The 15821-nt window shown below is 45.1% G+C and overlaps 1 protein-coding gene across 8 annotated transcripts in view; it reads right to left on the bottom strand.

The window, feature by feature from the left end:
* iqsec1a (IQ motif and Sec7 domain ArfGEF 1a) overlaps positions 1 to 15821 on the bottom strand; it is a 92908-nt gene that overhangs the window by 33583 nt on the left and 43504 nt on the right. The window contains exon 1 of one of the 8 annotated variants that reach the window (XM_070967604.1): positions 10159 to 11155. The exons of 4 other annotated variants lie outside the window; for them this stretch is intronic. In XM_070967604.1, coding sequence (XP_070823705.1) covers positions 10159 to 10235 — 77 coding nt within the window. In that variant the 5' untranslated portion in view covers positions 10236 to 11155. Of the gene's footprint in view, positions 1 to 1027; positions 1152 to 7476; positions 8238 to 10158; positions 11156 to 15821 lie in introns of those variants that run through there. 3 more of the 8 variants (XM_070967598.1, XM_070967599.1, XM_070967603.1) reach the window with 3 other exon arrangements.

A 15821-nucleotide genomic window follows, 5' to 3' on the forward strand; every position in this document is an offset into this window, starting at 1 on the left:
TCCATTCTGCTAAGAGGTCTAATGAGAGCAAGTCCGGGTGGACTGTGGACACAAGCTCTTCATGAGCAATTGGGGAGAACAGATCCTCAGAGGTCCTGCTATAGCTTTCATTGAAAAGATGTCAACAGGATGCTTGACATGAGCAGGACAATCAGCAGGAATGTGCTGTGAGTCAGAGAGATGTTGGGATTGGAGGTGGGGGCTCAGCCGGATCGAGAAGCTGAGGGCGAGAGGGCCAAATAAAACAACCTGTCGGAGTTCTGTGGCGTAGCCAGCAGCTGGTAAACCACGCGTGTTTGCTTAAATATACAATGCACCTGTATAAAGATGGACTTTGACTGTAAATATGAGACACAAATGAAAACAAGCCTCTTCGCCTCCCTCCTGGCACTGTGCATCAGCGTGACTGTGACATCAGACTCCAGAGCAGCGGCGTTGGCTCCCCAGTGTGCAACAGCCTTATGTCACACACTTTCCACACAAGTACACCAATACACTCACACGTGCACCCATCCTTTCGTATCCATCCATCTCTGATGTAGGGCTGCAGCTAATCATTTTCATCTTTGACTAATCTCATTATTTTTCAGATTGAATGAGTCATTGTTAAGTCTATTAAACATCAGAAAACAGTGAAAGATGCTCATTTGCAACTTCCCAAAGCCCGAGGTGACGTCTTTACGTGGGCGTCCCAACAAATGCCTAAAAACAAACAAACAAAGGTATTCAATCTAACAAAATCGCTCATATTCGAGAGGCTGGAAACAAAGAATGTTTCTTTTTGCCTGATTAATGACAAACACAATTATCAAAACTGCTGGGAATTCCTTGTCTGCAGTGGCACTCTCATGCCAGCACGCCGGCTCACCACACTCCTGCGGTGTCTGAGAACTTATGCAGCTGCTGTCTCTGTCACAGAACCTATATGAACAACAGCCAGAGAGCACGCGCACACACACACACACACACACACACACACACACACACACACACACACACACACACCTTCAGCGGAGAGCCCACCTACCTCCACACACATGTGTCTGGGTTGCCCTCGTACAGTATAAAACAAGATCCGGGCTTTGATGACAAAGTGCTACGGCTCTTCCCAGAGAGGTTTGGTAATTGTGGTTGCTGGAACACCAGCAAGCTCCGTCAGGCACAGGAGACTGGGAACCTCCATCTGACTGATTTACTCTCCACTAATCAGCACATTCCCCTGAACGTCAATGAAAAGAGGAGGCTCTCCTCACACAGAGCACCCTCCCCCTGCCTCGCTTATCAGCCTCACTCAGCTGTGTCTCTCGCAGCCTCACTCTTTCTTTGAATCTCTCTCTTTCTTTCATTCGTCCATCTCTCCCTCTCTCCACCATCAGCTGTCCCCTCTTTCTCACCCCTCAACATACCTCCACCCCGGTCTGTGCTCATTTATTCAGCTGCTGTGATGTTGATGTCTGTTGTTCAGTGGGGACGTGTCCCGAGCCCGTGTGTTGCAGCTCTGCAAGGTCACCGACTGGAACCCCCCCCCCCCCCCGCTCTTCAGGACACATGGTGTTGCCGAAGGCGAAATCTGAGCTCTCAGCCAGAACACATCTTCAGACAGGCCGAGCACAATCCAACCATGCAGTTAGATAACAGGTCATCTAACGATCTCTCGTAGCTGCAGAGGAATCAGAATATAATTCACACTTACTGACATTTTTAAACATAACAGGCATCTAAATGTGTCAGTACTCGCAGAGCCAAAAAAGAGCAAAGATTCAGAAATGTGAATGTATTTGTTTTCTGGCCTGTTGCTCCACAGATTTTTCAAGAAATTAAAGACGCAAATCATTGCATTGCGAGTCATTCGACTGAAAAAATACTACTTCTGCACTTCGGTAAAATCACTATTATATCAGACCAGTTAAATAAACCTTGGCAGTGAATCTAACTGGGAGAAAAGCCAGAGAAACAGGCTGCAGCAGCCTCTGTGGGGCTCCAGACAATGCAAGAGCCCCCATCTGCCTTAATTTGTCTTCTCTTCACTCACCCATGGCTCACAGTTGCATTAAGGACTGCTCATTTGTTTGACTTAAAATATCTCCCATTGTTTAATTACTTAGCTCTCTGCCCTTGACTTGCTCACAGCAGAATGCCTGAATCAACCGAATGAATGGCCATGACAGGGAGACAACTTCGATGGGTGACATTATCTGTTTCTTTATGGAAAATGCAGTCAAAGCCACGGACTGTGCACAGAGTGGGAGGGAGATTAACATAAGACCAATATCAAGTGGTCACAGGAGGTTTTCTCAGACCTCCAGGCTGGTATCAGCCCTGAGGTCTCTCTGCCAACAGATGGTGCTAGTGTACAGTCAAGAGAGAGTGATGTAGCATTTAGGCATATAGGACTGATCAAAAGACTCCCACTTGTCTTCATCAAGACGGGGCAAGGGAACAAGTTGACGTGAAGCAGAGTGGCAGTGGGAGGGTTACTGTTTTAAAAGGGGAGAAAATGTGCATACAGAATGGAGTTAAAGCCAGGGCTACAGATCTAAAGTTCCCCAGAGAGCTCATTTAGGCTGCAGGCAGACATGTTCGGGTCTGAATGAGGAGACAGGTTTGATCTCTTCGATGAATTTGTCATAAATGACTCTTGAATTCCAGCCTTGAGTCTCCAATCTGGGTAAAAAGCCCTGACACTTATAGTAAGTTGAAATAATAATAATGACACTGATGATCAATAATTCAACTCCTGCAGACCACTGATTCATTGTCTGCGGTGAGATTAATTCAAAATAAAAATCAATACCGGCCGACAATATCTGTATGGAAAGAATGAATGTTGGTGAATGACACCACGGTGAAGAAGTCATGTGACTATGGGAACCTGACAGACACATTAGATGCATCTCTGCGGGCGAGGCCTCACAGATTGAAAGCAGGATTTATCACAATCGCATGCACGTGCACCGATCTCTGAGGCCAGTTGTCAAGGCAACAGCTAAGGCTGACAGAAAAAAAAAAAGCAATGTCCGCAGAAGATATAGATGTGCGTGTATACGAGCAGAAACACAAGCCTGTATTCACACACAGCTCAAAGCAATTAGTCCAATCAGGATAAACGTTAAATGACTGTTTACCAGCCACAGTCCCAGCCTCCCTGACAGCATGGTTATTTCACTCTCATGCAGGGACATGTGCTAATTTCGCAAGTCTTGGGCCCACGCAAAAAAGCTAAATTCCGCTTTTAATCAACCTTAAATAACAGAGCCACAGATTATACATACAATGCATGTTCCCTCTCCCAGTGGTGCTGCACATGATTCATGTTCTGATGATATTAGCGTTGAGAATCTTGGACAATGATGTTCTAATGTGTGGTCCAGTGCCCAGAGCAGTATTTTATCCATTTATTCACATATTCATTGCAGGCTGAGACAGAGCTGGAAGCCCCCAAAGGGACCACTCTGTTTTATAGAGTAAATGCGCTTTCGTGCCATTATCAACTCCCCCCTGTCCACTGACCCTACCCCACCTCGCTCATTTCTGACATAAATCAAAACACACTCTGGATAATGAGGGTCTGCTTTGTCACAGAAAAGAGTTGGTGGATTAGCGGCAATTACCAACCTGAGCGGCGGAGGCTCAGCTTGTTCACAGCTGCTACAGCGGCGCAGGTAAAGGACGGTGTACACACACTAATTCCCATTCATAGCAAAGCACTGAGAGAGATTAGCGATAAAGATCTGAAGACTACGCAAGCCAGCCTTTGGTTTCCGCAGCAGAACACCAAATTGGGTTGTAATTTCAATAATGAGCTGTTCTTTTTTACTCTCTGTCCACATGTGCGTACATATCTGTATGTGAATCAAATATTGCACCCAAACTGCATGATGCATATATGCATCTGTGCATGTGCAAGAGTGCGCACATGGTGTAAAGACCACAAGGTGCAGAGTGTGTATAGAAGAGCTGCAGTGCAGCAGCATGAGCTCATCACTCTTCTCTTCTCCCCCTCCTCCTTTACTGGCCCCCCTCTCCATCCCACCCCTCCTCACGCTCGCCATTACATAAGTTAATGCAGCACACACCCTCATTATTCTCCAGGCAGGCGCTGTGAAGAGATGCAAAGGAATATGTCATCAAAAGTAGAATAACAGTGAAAAAACGCGGAAAGAGACAGCGCCGTGTCTCCCTCTGAGCTTTCACAGTCCCCCCACTGATCACAAAGAGCAGAGCAGAGGCAACATATTTTGACCGTGCTTTAATCACACATATAACACGTACAAAAAGGACGAAACAAGAGCATTACAGAAACACGACCATTTTTCCTAACGTGTGCATTTTTATTTTTATTTGTAGTGTGCATTTTTTCCCCATCAGACACCTCAATACACACCCTGAACATGAAAAGCGCTCTCTCCCTCTAGAGGGTGGCATTCTTGAGCATTAGAGTAAACAAACTGGCTTCCTCAGATGATTAGCATTTCAAAAGCTGCACAGCTTAGCATGAGCGGTGTAGATACTGCAGCAGAGGCGACGTTCCCAAATATATTCTCCCATAATATTGCAACCCTGCAGCAGCAGGATGGGAGGTGAAGAGACCGTGACACTGTCGTTTATTCTCAAGCCTTTCCCTTACGGTCACACCACATTAGCCCATTCATTATGATCACAATTTCAGCAAACAAGGTAGCAAAGCTGTTAGAGGAAAGTATTCTTAAAGGTAACATAAAGAAGAGAAAATATCCTCCCACACAATGCTGATGTCCCTCTGGGAGAGACACAAGTGTAAATTATTCAGTGGTGTGGACACTGCCTGCAACTTAAGCATAGATCAGAAAGAGCCTGCGCATGTAGTGTTTTAGATGTCAGGCGCACCAAAGCGCAAACACGCTGTTTTTCTGATCACAGCGACTGATTGAAAAAAACCTGCATAATGATGCACCCCACTGTGCGAGCCAGCCCATGGCAATGGTCTGATGATACAGATCGTTGCAGTGTAAACCTATTTTCCACTGGATAAGCATTTGGACAAGCATGAGTGCAAAAACACGACTTACAAACAGGTGAGCAGAAATACGCTGAATCAGCTACGAACACCTACATCTGGGCTTGGCACCAGTTGGCGTGACTGTGGTCCACCTCTGCAGATGATTACTATAATTACAAGAGGAACATTACTACGAATTTATTCTGTTCAGCACCGAGTGTACGAAGCAAGAAAACCAGCTGACTTTTCTGTTATGGCTAACTGCAAATTGAAACCACCATAACACCCTCTTCACATCTCCACCGTCCTGACATTTCTGACCAGAAATACAGCTTCCATCCGAGACACGTCTAAGCTTTTCCACCCGGGAGAGTATTTTTTCACTCACCACAGTGGAACTGCAAGCTCGCTTTGGCAGGTTGCTATTTTTCCATTACAAGAAGTTCCTCTCGGCCCCCCCTCCCAAAAAAGACCTCACTTGTCATAAAGCCAGCATACCAAAGCGGGGGACCAACAAAAGGGTCAGCGCCTGCTCTCATTTAATCTACGAGCATGATGTTGAATCACCTACTCTCCAGCACGATGGGTCCAGTTCAGGCCAACACCGATTTGTGCTAATGTCCCCCGAGTTAAGTCCCATTGGAGCCATTTACCTACTACGAAGCAGTTCAGTTCTGTCAGGAGGTGTTTAACATCCCAGTTCATTCAGATGAGACTCTGCAGAGCTTCCTCCTCTATTCCGTCCCATGGATATCCACTATGGGACGGGGAGGCACGAGTGACATGCTCCAGATCCACACGCATTAAATAAGTAATGCTCTCTCGTCGTACTCTCTGACACGGAACCAGAGTCAGATCAGACGTAGCCTGGCGTCTACGGTGTCACTGCTACAGGATTCCTGTCACGAATCGCCTTGTTACTTGAATCATCTGGGCATTTAGCAGGTTAGCATTAGCATTCAGGGTGTTTACCTCTGGCTCAAAAGACTTGTTTGTTTTTTTTCTTTTCCCATGCTTCATCGTGGGATTAGAGGGGGATATAAAAGATAGACAGCAAAGAGAGAGGGGAATCTAAAGACTGGATGAGTAAGGAGGAGCTCAGTCTGGACAGTTATTGTTAGCCCAATCTGGCAAAAGTCCAATCAGAGCTCAAAACCTGCCCAATAGCCTTAAAAGTAGCCTAATTTTTTTTTTTTAAATTTCCATTTAAAAAAGGGTGCTTTTGGTCTCTCCTTTTGGTTTATCAGTATAATTAAACCACAGTTAAGATAAAATAAAATTTGATTACAGTTTTTTGTTGGTTTGCATTAAAAGTTTTCACTTATATGAAAACTTTTTACAGGTCTTACATCACAGAATAATCATTGGAACTGGAAAAAGTGTCAACTAGTTGTAATAAACTAAAATTCTATTTGGTTTAGACAGTTATCAGCTATCAGTCATTGGGTGTCAAGCTGAGCGTACTGAACTCACAGTCCACTCAGTCTTCATCATACTAATCAGATGAGAGGAGGACTTGATTTACTGGAAAACAGCCCAACTTTTTGTCCGTGGAAACCAGCCCAAAACTATTTTTACCCGTCTGTTTAAATAAACAGTTGCCCAGTTGGGCAGATAAGTGTCTGTGATAATATTACAAACAAGGGCTTATTTATTGTGATTAGATTCTCAAGCTCTTAAATATCTTTATCGGTTGGAAATGTTTCTAATATTTATAGAATAAATAATATTAATGTAAGAATATTGTTCGGTAGTATGCATATACTTCATGTTTGAGTGGATGACTGATTTAACTGCTGGTAAAGAGAAAAACAAACAAAAAAGCAACAACATGAACAGCAATAAGAAGGCAGTTCAAAGAAAAAACAGGACACTGATCGTATGAAAGGCCTGGATGTTTGGGGAAGTCAACATTGCGTGAATTACAGAAGTACTTTTGAGTTCCCCTGCAGGCTACGTGAATATAATCACAGGCTGAATGGCATCCACAGGTTGAATGTCACAGAAAGTCACAAAGGAAGACCCACATTTTCCCAATTAATCACATAAATCCATCACTGTGGATTCTGGATAATGAGAGGCAGAGAAAAAAGAGAGACATCTGAATCCTGCGTGTCAGAGGACATTCCTGCTCCACACGTCTGCGGTAGGACAAAGTTAAGTGATAATAAGGCTTTAAAGAGATGAACAAAGAACAGCCAGATTATTCTTAAAGTCTGTATTATCACAGGCACGTCCTTGATAGAGTAGACTGCCCGGAAAGACCTTGAAAATGTCTTTTCTCTTCACTGCCTTCTTCAGCTGTGTGCCAGTGATAATATATTTCCATGGCTGTGGAAAGGAAACCACCAAGCTCAAGCATATAGGCAGGAATGTTATTTGATTGGTCAGACGTCAGAAATATCTGCACAGACTGCTGCGGTCAGTCAGAAAGACAACCGCCACTTATACTGCAGGCCGCTGCCATCCGCACTGGTCAACGCCAGATGGTCTCCTACCTTATAGTTCGGCTGGTAATGCAGTACTTCCACATCGCATTCCATATGGCAGTGACATCACCAGAGGCATCAGACATGCCCGAAAAAAATGCACATGGCACTGAGAGGGAGTTTCAGCAAAGTTTCAAAAACACAAAACTGCAGCAACTCCCCCCCTAAAAGAGCCACGAAAAGTACAGTCTGTGCTCACTGCCTTCTCGACCACAAATTACACCCCACGTCCTTCACTTTCCATAGAAAACCCACAGAGAAATTCATTCTTTCGCTGTTAAAGTTACTTCGTCTGTGTCTTTTTTCAAAGCTCTCCAAAGCCTCCTTTATGCTGGGCTCAGGGTTGCTGCTCTAGCAAGCTGCCTGATGACCAAGTAAGGTAAAGGCCCAGTACATATAGCAGAAGAAAATCATCCCTCTTCTCAACAAAAGCTCTCCACCCACAACGAACCACACACCAGTCCTCTTTCTCCTCTCTGCAGACTCCCCTTCCTTTGTTTTCTTCCTTTTTGTGCCGTCCAATGCGATCTTTAACTCATCTGGTGCTCCCCAATGGTGATGGGCAGGGCCTGGGTTGTGTGTTTGATGTGTGCTTGTGTTTGTGTGGAAGTGATTGTGTGTGCGTGTGAGAGAGAGAGAGAATCAGAGTGATAGAGATAGATGGGGAGATAGAAAGAGCATGAGAGGGCTTTCAGTCGCTGTGTGTATGGTAATACTTGGGCCTGAGTCCAACAATCACACTGCTCTCAATGGGAAGGCCACGCAGGAGGGAGGGTGAGCCCCAGTTCAGCAGCTGGGAGAGGCTGTTTTGAGTTACTACACTGACCTTACTTTAACAACACAGTCTCAGTCCTGGGATACAATCTGTGTTACACTGAAGCCTGGGAGATGTAATGAGTTACACCCAGTGACCAGGATATTCCAGTAACTCTGCAGGATTAGACGCATAACGAGTTATTCACAGCGTGTGGAAAAACAATATCAACAATCGGCCTAAATAATTCCAAAGCTCACTGAGTCATAGAAATCGGCCATTTGCAGCAGTTAGCAGAAGATTTAATTATTTGGAAAGAAGCAGAGCATGCAACTTTTGATTTGAGACGCAAATCAAAAATCAGACTGAAAAAAGAGGACTATAATACCGTACGCATGTGGTGTTGAGTTAGCACCTCCAGCTGGGGGGGGGGGGGGGTTCCCCTGAAGCCTACGTGCAAGAGTTGCCAGCTAAATCCGTGATGCATTATTAATGAGTCATGGACATACTGTATTCTCACCTTCAGCATACTAATGCTTATGACAAACTGTGTGTTTATATATGTGTGAAGGCATTAGCATATAGAGATGTGACAGAAGGCAGGTGCCCCTGAATTTCACAGATCCTGCGTTCACACCGCGGCTCGCTTCTGCCTCAGACATCACAACAACATCTGCACGGCGGCATGCGCATGAAGGAAACCTCTGAAAACATAGCCGGTCAGATCTTACTGGTGCAGCAGGAGGAAACGGGACCAAAAATATTGTAGCTCTCGTCTACGACCTGCAAAAGCCGGAATCTAAGTTATGTTGAATCAGAGCGAGGTAACAATTCTGAGGAAGCACAGTCCTTTGAAGCTGAAATTGCAGCTTGAAATACACATGCGAGATTACAGAGCATCATTGAGCTAAAAGTGAAGACCACCCAAACATTAAAGGCACCTTTATCGTAGTGGAAACCGCATTTATGTCTGTCTTTTTCTTTGCATCTAAAACAAATAGTGGTTGTTTTGTGCAATCTCAGGTCAAGGAGGTATGGAATGTGGAGCATGAGATATCTGTGTCGTGATAGGCAGTCAAAAACATGAGAGGGTTTTTTTTTTTTTACTGGTCTCAACACAGCAGCAGGGGGATGGGGTGAGCAATTTACACAGTGTGAGAGGAGTGTGCACCTTTTGAACATACCTGCAGGCTGCTTTATTATGTTGGATTTAAAGAAAAGGAAATCTTCAAGATGTTATATATCTTGCATCCTCTCATTCACTGCCCTGATTTATGGTTTGAAGTGTTACCAAATGACATTAAATGTGACGATGGGACTGACATGTTGTGGTGAAAGAAGAGTAAATCCCAAAGCACATTATGGATTCATCAAAAATGGATTTCTTTTCCATCGTTAATGCGAGCCGCATCAAGCTGGACTCAGTAATCGGGCGTAGATGATGCAGTAGGTGAAAGGTGAATGAGCAGAGGTACCCAAAGGACAGGAATGAATGAATTCACTCAGCGCTGGCTCGTCTCGGTCTTTTCAGCAGTGCCAACGCGAAACAGACAACCGACACAAACAAGATCATTCTAAGTGCCAAGTTACTTAACCAAGTGCTTCTACAAAATAACAGCCGTAACCTGGTTCGCTCTGAGAAATCGATAATGGTTCAGCCAACTCGTGCACCCCTGAGTAATGTCTCTCTCAGTCAGCCGGTTTGTCAGCGTGCAGGGCTGAGCACCGCAACAGTTTCTCTATCAATCAGCCGTGCTAGAGTCTGTTTTAAAACATATTGATTCGCTTAATGCTGGGAGTGCTTCGGCACAGGCAGCAACATCAACAAGCTGACAGCCCTCTGATGATTATGAGTTGTCCAAAACGCTGAGCGCAAGAAGCACGAGACATGATCCAAGCCGAACATGACTGCAAAACGCAGCCATTTTTAAACATACCTCTTGTAAAAGTTGTTGTGCGGGTGCAGGCACAGCACATGCCAGTAATCCAGGCAAAACGCTTTGAACTTCCACATCCTCGGCTCAGACGATCAGCGGGGCAGAACGGCAGTGGGATCCAGCAACATGAACAGGCACCATGGCATCACAAGAGCAGGACCCTGCTCATTTCTTCAGCCAGCAAACCCCTGGCGTGGACGTCGGATCTGTCCTCCGCTGGAGCTCCAGCCTCGCCGCTGCCACTGGATGACGGGCTGAGTGGTTTTTAACCCGCCCAGAACGACCACATTACTCCTGGACCTGTCTCAGTCATCACCGACCCAGGAGGCCAGGCCTTCTAGGAACTCTCTGTAGGACTGATTTGGATCCAGTATTACCGCTCACGATCCACCTCCCAAAATAAGCTCTATTTTGGCTGCTCCGGCACTGTTTTAGCTTCTATCCAGGTCAGTGAGTCTGTCCTCTGTGCTGGTCCCTAAACACAGTGCGTCAGCCCAGGATCCTCTGAGACATCATGGCTACAGCCGGAGCTCCGCACCGCTCCGGCAGGCTCAGGTAGTGGAATGTGTAGGAGCGCAGATACGAGGGGGAGTCCTCCAAAACTCGCTCATCCCTGTTTGAACAGGCACAGACTCAACAGGGATCATCAATGGCCTCCTCTTCTGTCTCCGTCTCCGCTGCAAGAACAAACTTTCTAAAGACGCGAGAGACTGGGTCTTTTCTCTCACCCTCAGCGTGACTCTTCCTTCAGACTGACACCATCCTTCTCCTCCTTTTCTCCTTCCTCCAGTGAAATCCTGAACCTTCTCTCCTCCTATCTCTGTCCCCCTTCTCCTGATCCTCTCCCTCTTGCTCTCTCTGTCTCCCTCTGTCTCTTACAGCTGCTGCCATCCACACAGGACCTCCCAGAAATGTGCCGATTCTGGTTGCTGGGCAACACTACCGTACTACTGAAGCTTCAAATGGAAGCCCTGCAGAGCAGCCTGTGATTGGCTGGCTTTTCAGCGGGGAGGGGCTGCTGCAATGTTGTATGACCACATGAGTTTATACTCATGCTTTGTTCAAATAAATATGAGCTTTGAGTGCTCTTCTGTCAGTGTCTAGCAAGGGAAATGTTGCATTATTTGACTCATCAAGGTCACGGATGAATTACACAAAACACAACTGCATCTCTTGTGCTTGAGCAAATTCTCTGTATGGTCAATAAAGTGATTCATGAATTGAATTAAACAGCAAGCCTGAGAGACGAATGGTGCAGCGGCAGAGGGAAGGTGGTGAAATTGAATTTTCAGGATGTCAAACTGGGATCAAAGAAGCATGTCTTCATTAGCAGCATGTGCTAACGTGCCGCAGCACTTATAGGAGCTATAAGACACATAAAATGCTCCTCTCTTTACTTGCCAAAGGGGGTTTTGCATTTGAACACAAGCACAGTGCTGTTCTTTCTCTGCCTGAGACGCAGTGCCACGCTGCAGTGCCACCCAGTCCCGGCAGTCATGGGAAAGGGGCGTGGGAGGGCCTCTCATCAACATTCAGCCACTGTCAGTGTCCACACACAAACAGTGGAAACGCCACATATTTACACAAACAAGTAGAGTCGCATATGCAAACACAAACGCACAAATAAACAAACACGCATTAATGTGTGTGCATATTTACACATTAACAGACTAATTGGCATAGTTAGATCTGTTTCGTCTCCACATGACTCTTTTAGTACACCTCCTGGCACAATATGGGCTTCCTCTGTTTTCCCAAGCAGAGATATAGAAAGGCCAGAGCGGCACAAAGGCTGTGCTGAGAGCCTGTGTGAACAGCAGGGATGCTAAGGAATTAATTAATCTACACGCCATTCATGAGCCTTTTGTCACAATTCAGGCCTCCTGATTTACACACATCTCACAGAAAATGACCACACACTCACGGTGTCTTTTATCTGTGCTCTTCATCTCAATTTGCCTTGATGAAAAACGGCTTTCAGCGAGTTAATATTTCACCTTCTCCCTACGTAAGAAGTTTGATTATCTTCCTGTTTTAGTGGCTTCACATGACTTTTCGGGGAGTAAAGGCACATTTAGAGCAGATTATCAGATAACATTTAGCGATAGAGGCTAATGCGGGAGATAAAATCAACCAACCACAGTTACGGCCGCGTTTTAAAAAAGGTGAATGACTGCACTTCAAGCTTCAGCAGTGCAATGCACTTCTCACCATCTCCAAAAGCACATTCTGGCTGTTCATCCTCATGGTTTACTTATATGGGTCATGCCAGATGGAGAACCTTTTTAGTTTCTAATTCATGTGAAGTTGCCTTCAGTGGGCAGTGTGGGTGGAAACCCCACTGTTTCTGTGTGCAGAGCATTCTCTGTCAAAGGCAAAGGAGAGCAATTACTGCAGCACGAACTGGCATAAAACACAGACGACTGTGATTCAAGCGCACATGACAGGCTACTTTTTGTTTTTTTTCAAATGTGTATACAAACACAACAGGATATGATTTAATAAGTAGACGGATAGACTGGCCGACATGGCATGCATTAGGATGTCCATATGTGTGTGCACTGGTGCGTGCGTGTGTGCTTTAAAGTGCCTGCTGGATGAACGTTCTTTCCACTTATCACAATACTCGCCTCCACCTCCACTTAAGTTTTGCCATGAGTTAATACTGTGAGTTAACGTGTGCAGGCTGTCAGCATTTTCCAGTGTTTGACAGGGGCGAGTATCCGGTGACAAATTACTCACTGACATTTGTTAAAAAGGTAAGAATGGAAGCGACAGAAAATACGAGAGTAAGGATGGTGCAACAAGGGTCCTTACGGGACGTTACAGTTACATGGTCTCATGGTAAGCATGTCAGACGAGGCCACCAGGACTCCAGCCATGAGATATCAACATAAACCTGCAATGTCAGTGCGTTTTTGCAGAGGTCAAAGTCAAGGTCCATTATGAAATGTGTGACATAAAGCTAACAGAAACAGCTGAGACAAAATGTAAATAAATCAGAATGTGATCATTAACAAATGCCTTTTGACATACACTCAACTGGAGACAGCACAAAGACAATATATCTAAAGTTTTACCTCATCAGCTTCATTGTTTTATGTAAATATCTGCTTAGTCTGAATTTAATGCAGCAGCACATTTAAGACAAGTTGCGACGGGAGCAACTAAAGACTGGGAAAGATGTGGAATGCTCCAAAAACACAAAAAAAGTGTGCTGGATATACAAAAATATGACAGAAATTTCCTTCCTTCCTGAGTAAAATCCCCATTGCACTGCAGGTGGATCAATATGAATCTACTTTGTCTCAGAGATCAAAAGGCAATAAAAGACCATCATATCTACTCAGCCATCAATATGAATAAATGACCTCATGTGAAAAGCCTTACGAGAAGCCCTTATTGTCTCCGCGCTGTACTGGTGCACACTGATGCTGGCTGATATTGAGCATTACAGTGCAAGAACCCCACGTCTTCCTGCCTGCGCCTGACCCAGTCGATCACTGATAAGCTGCCTTAAAGATTTCACCATGATTTCACCTGCTCTGAGCGAGAGACGAGCAGTCAATAGGCACTTCAAAAGAAAACGGCCTGCTGCAGAAAATCCTCGGGTCAACAGTGTGTGAGAAGGGCTGAAAACAGGGAGCTGAATGAAAAGTAGTCCTACTCAGCTTGTGCAATACACCGGAGAAACTTTCTGCAGGGTGGCCACACAAGGATAGCATAAGATCTAATAAACACCAAAGATCATAGAGCACAAAATAAAAGGTGTGCTGCACTAAAAGTTCAATGATAAAGACATCATGACGACAAGGATTCAAAGCACACAGAAGAACCTGAGCTCATACTGGTGTCTGCATGAAGGACAGCATGTGTTAGAAAAGTTCACCCCCTGGTGGCAGATTGGAGTAGCTTCCTGGCTTTCAACGCTTTGGAGCCAATAAGCTGATGTGATTGTGGGAATGAGGAGTCTGACGGGCAAGCTGATTCACTCGGAGTACATCAACACAATGCATCATGGAAATTCATTTATTTCTTATTCATGCCGCATCACAGAAGCATTCAATAAATGACAGACCTCAGATCTCCAGTGGGCAACTTCTCCACACATAAACAACATTCATTTTCAGGTCATTATGATGGCGGCACGGAAAAAACCCAGTTTAAAACTGAACATCAACATGATTTACGATGGTTATTTAAACTGTAAAATCTAAACTGTTTGCATATGGGCTTCACTGATATGTCCCACAGTAATGTTTCCTCTTCTATTTGGGGCAAAGGCACAATTCCTGCAGTCAGCAGCAGGATACCATTAATGGCAAAGAGGGAAGCACAGCAGCTCAAGAGGTTCTGACGAGCATGTTGGTTTATGCTACAGGGCAGATAATATCATTTCATATCATTGTAGAGGGGTGCTCTGGGGAGAAAATCTTACATGAAAGTTACAGCACAGTTTGCATGAGCACAAGCTCTTGCATCACACAGATTGTACAGTACAGCTGATTATCCCGCAGCCTGAAGGCAGCCATGCAGAGGATAGGTGGAGAGGGGGAAAAAAAGGACAGAACAGAAAAGAAGGAGAAGGAGGGTGTGGAGACAAGACCAGGAAGAGACAGAGAAAGACACAGGGAGGATGAGGATCCATAACAACAGCAGACTCACTCCTCCAGCTTTGGCGTTGTATTAAAGCAGGAAGCACCGGCACAGACACACAGCAAGGTGAAGGTAAAGAGAAGAAAAAAGGGGAGGAAAAAATGATCTGTGGCTGGTTGGAGGTGGATCCCACAGTCTTCTGTCTCTGCCAGCTATCTTGAAGGCCTTTCATAACCTGAGGCTGGGGAACAGAACTGATGAAGAGTGCTGTCTTCCCTCTCAAAGCAGGAACTCTTAGATGCAGGGCCACCAGCAGAGCGCACACGTCCAGCACAGCAGGATGTATTTGACAGAAGTGCAACACTTAAGTCTACTCTGAGAAGAGATGTCTGCACCTGCTTTAATAGTCATATAAACGATAGGGTTTGTTGAATGATATGTGCAGGTTCCTGGCTGAGCCAACAATAACACGTCCCTATGATTCACTGTTTTAAATCTTGGACAGGATTAGTATGTCTTATATGAAGTAAGCAAGCATGCACAGAAATTACAGTCACGAAAGCAAAAACATACATAGAAAGAATGTATTGTATAAGCATGAGTCAGCTGTTACGGACTCAGTAGACATGACTTAAAGCTTTTCTTCAGTGATGAAAGTGTAAACAGAAAAAGAACCAATATGAAAAGTAACATGTTATGCAGTGATATCCTGGTACGGCTGTTATTATGTAATATTGTTGCTGATAAACATATCCTCATATCTGCTTTTATTTCTGCCAGAGGAACAAAATGTTCTGGAGATGCATCCTTTCCTGGTGCACCCAGCTCTCTGTGCTGTCGCTTCTGACGTTGCTATTGGCAAAGGCAGGGGCTTATTATGGGCTGTTTCAAACCACGGATGCATCAGGACTAGCTACTCCCCTGAGGAAACTTTAACTCACTGAGATGTGGCCCTGAGAGCCAAGCAGCTCCCGCTGGTTTGATAATCCTTGCACATGGCTGACACAGCTCCAGCTGCAAACTCAGCCACTAAAAACTCAGTGAAAGCCTGCAGATGTCCAGCTGCT

The sequence above is a fragment of the Chaetodon trifascialis genome, chromosome 8 (assembly GCF_039877785.1).
Source record: "Chaetodon trifascialis isolate fChaTrf1 chromosome 8, fChaTrf1.hap1, whole genome shotgun sequence".
NCBI classification, from domain to species: domain Eukaryota; kingdom Metazoa; phylum Chordata; class Actinopteri; order Chaetodontiformes; family Chaetodontidae; genus Chaetodon; species Chaetodon trifascialis.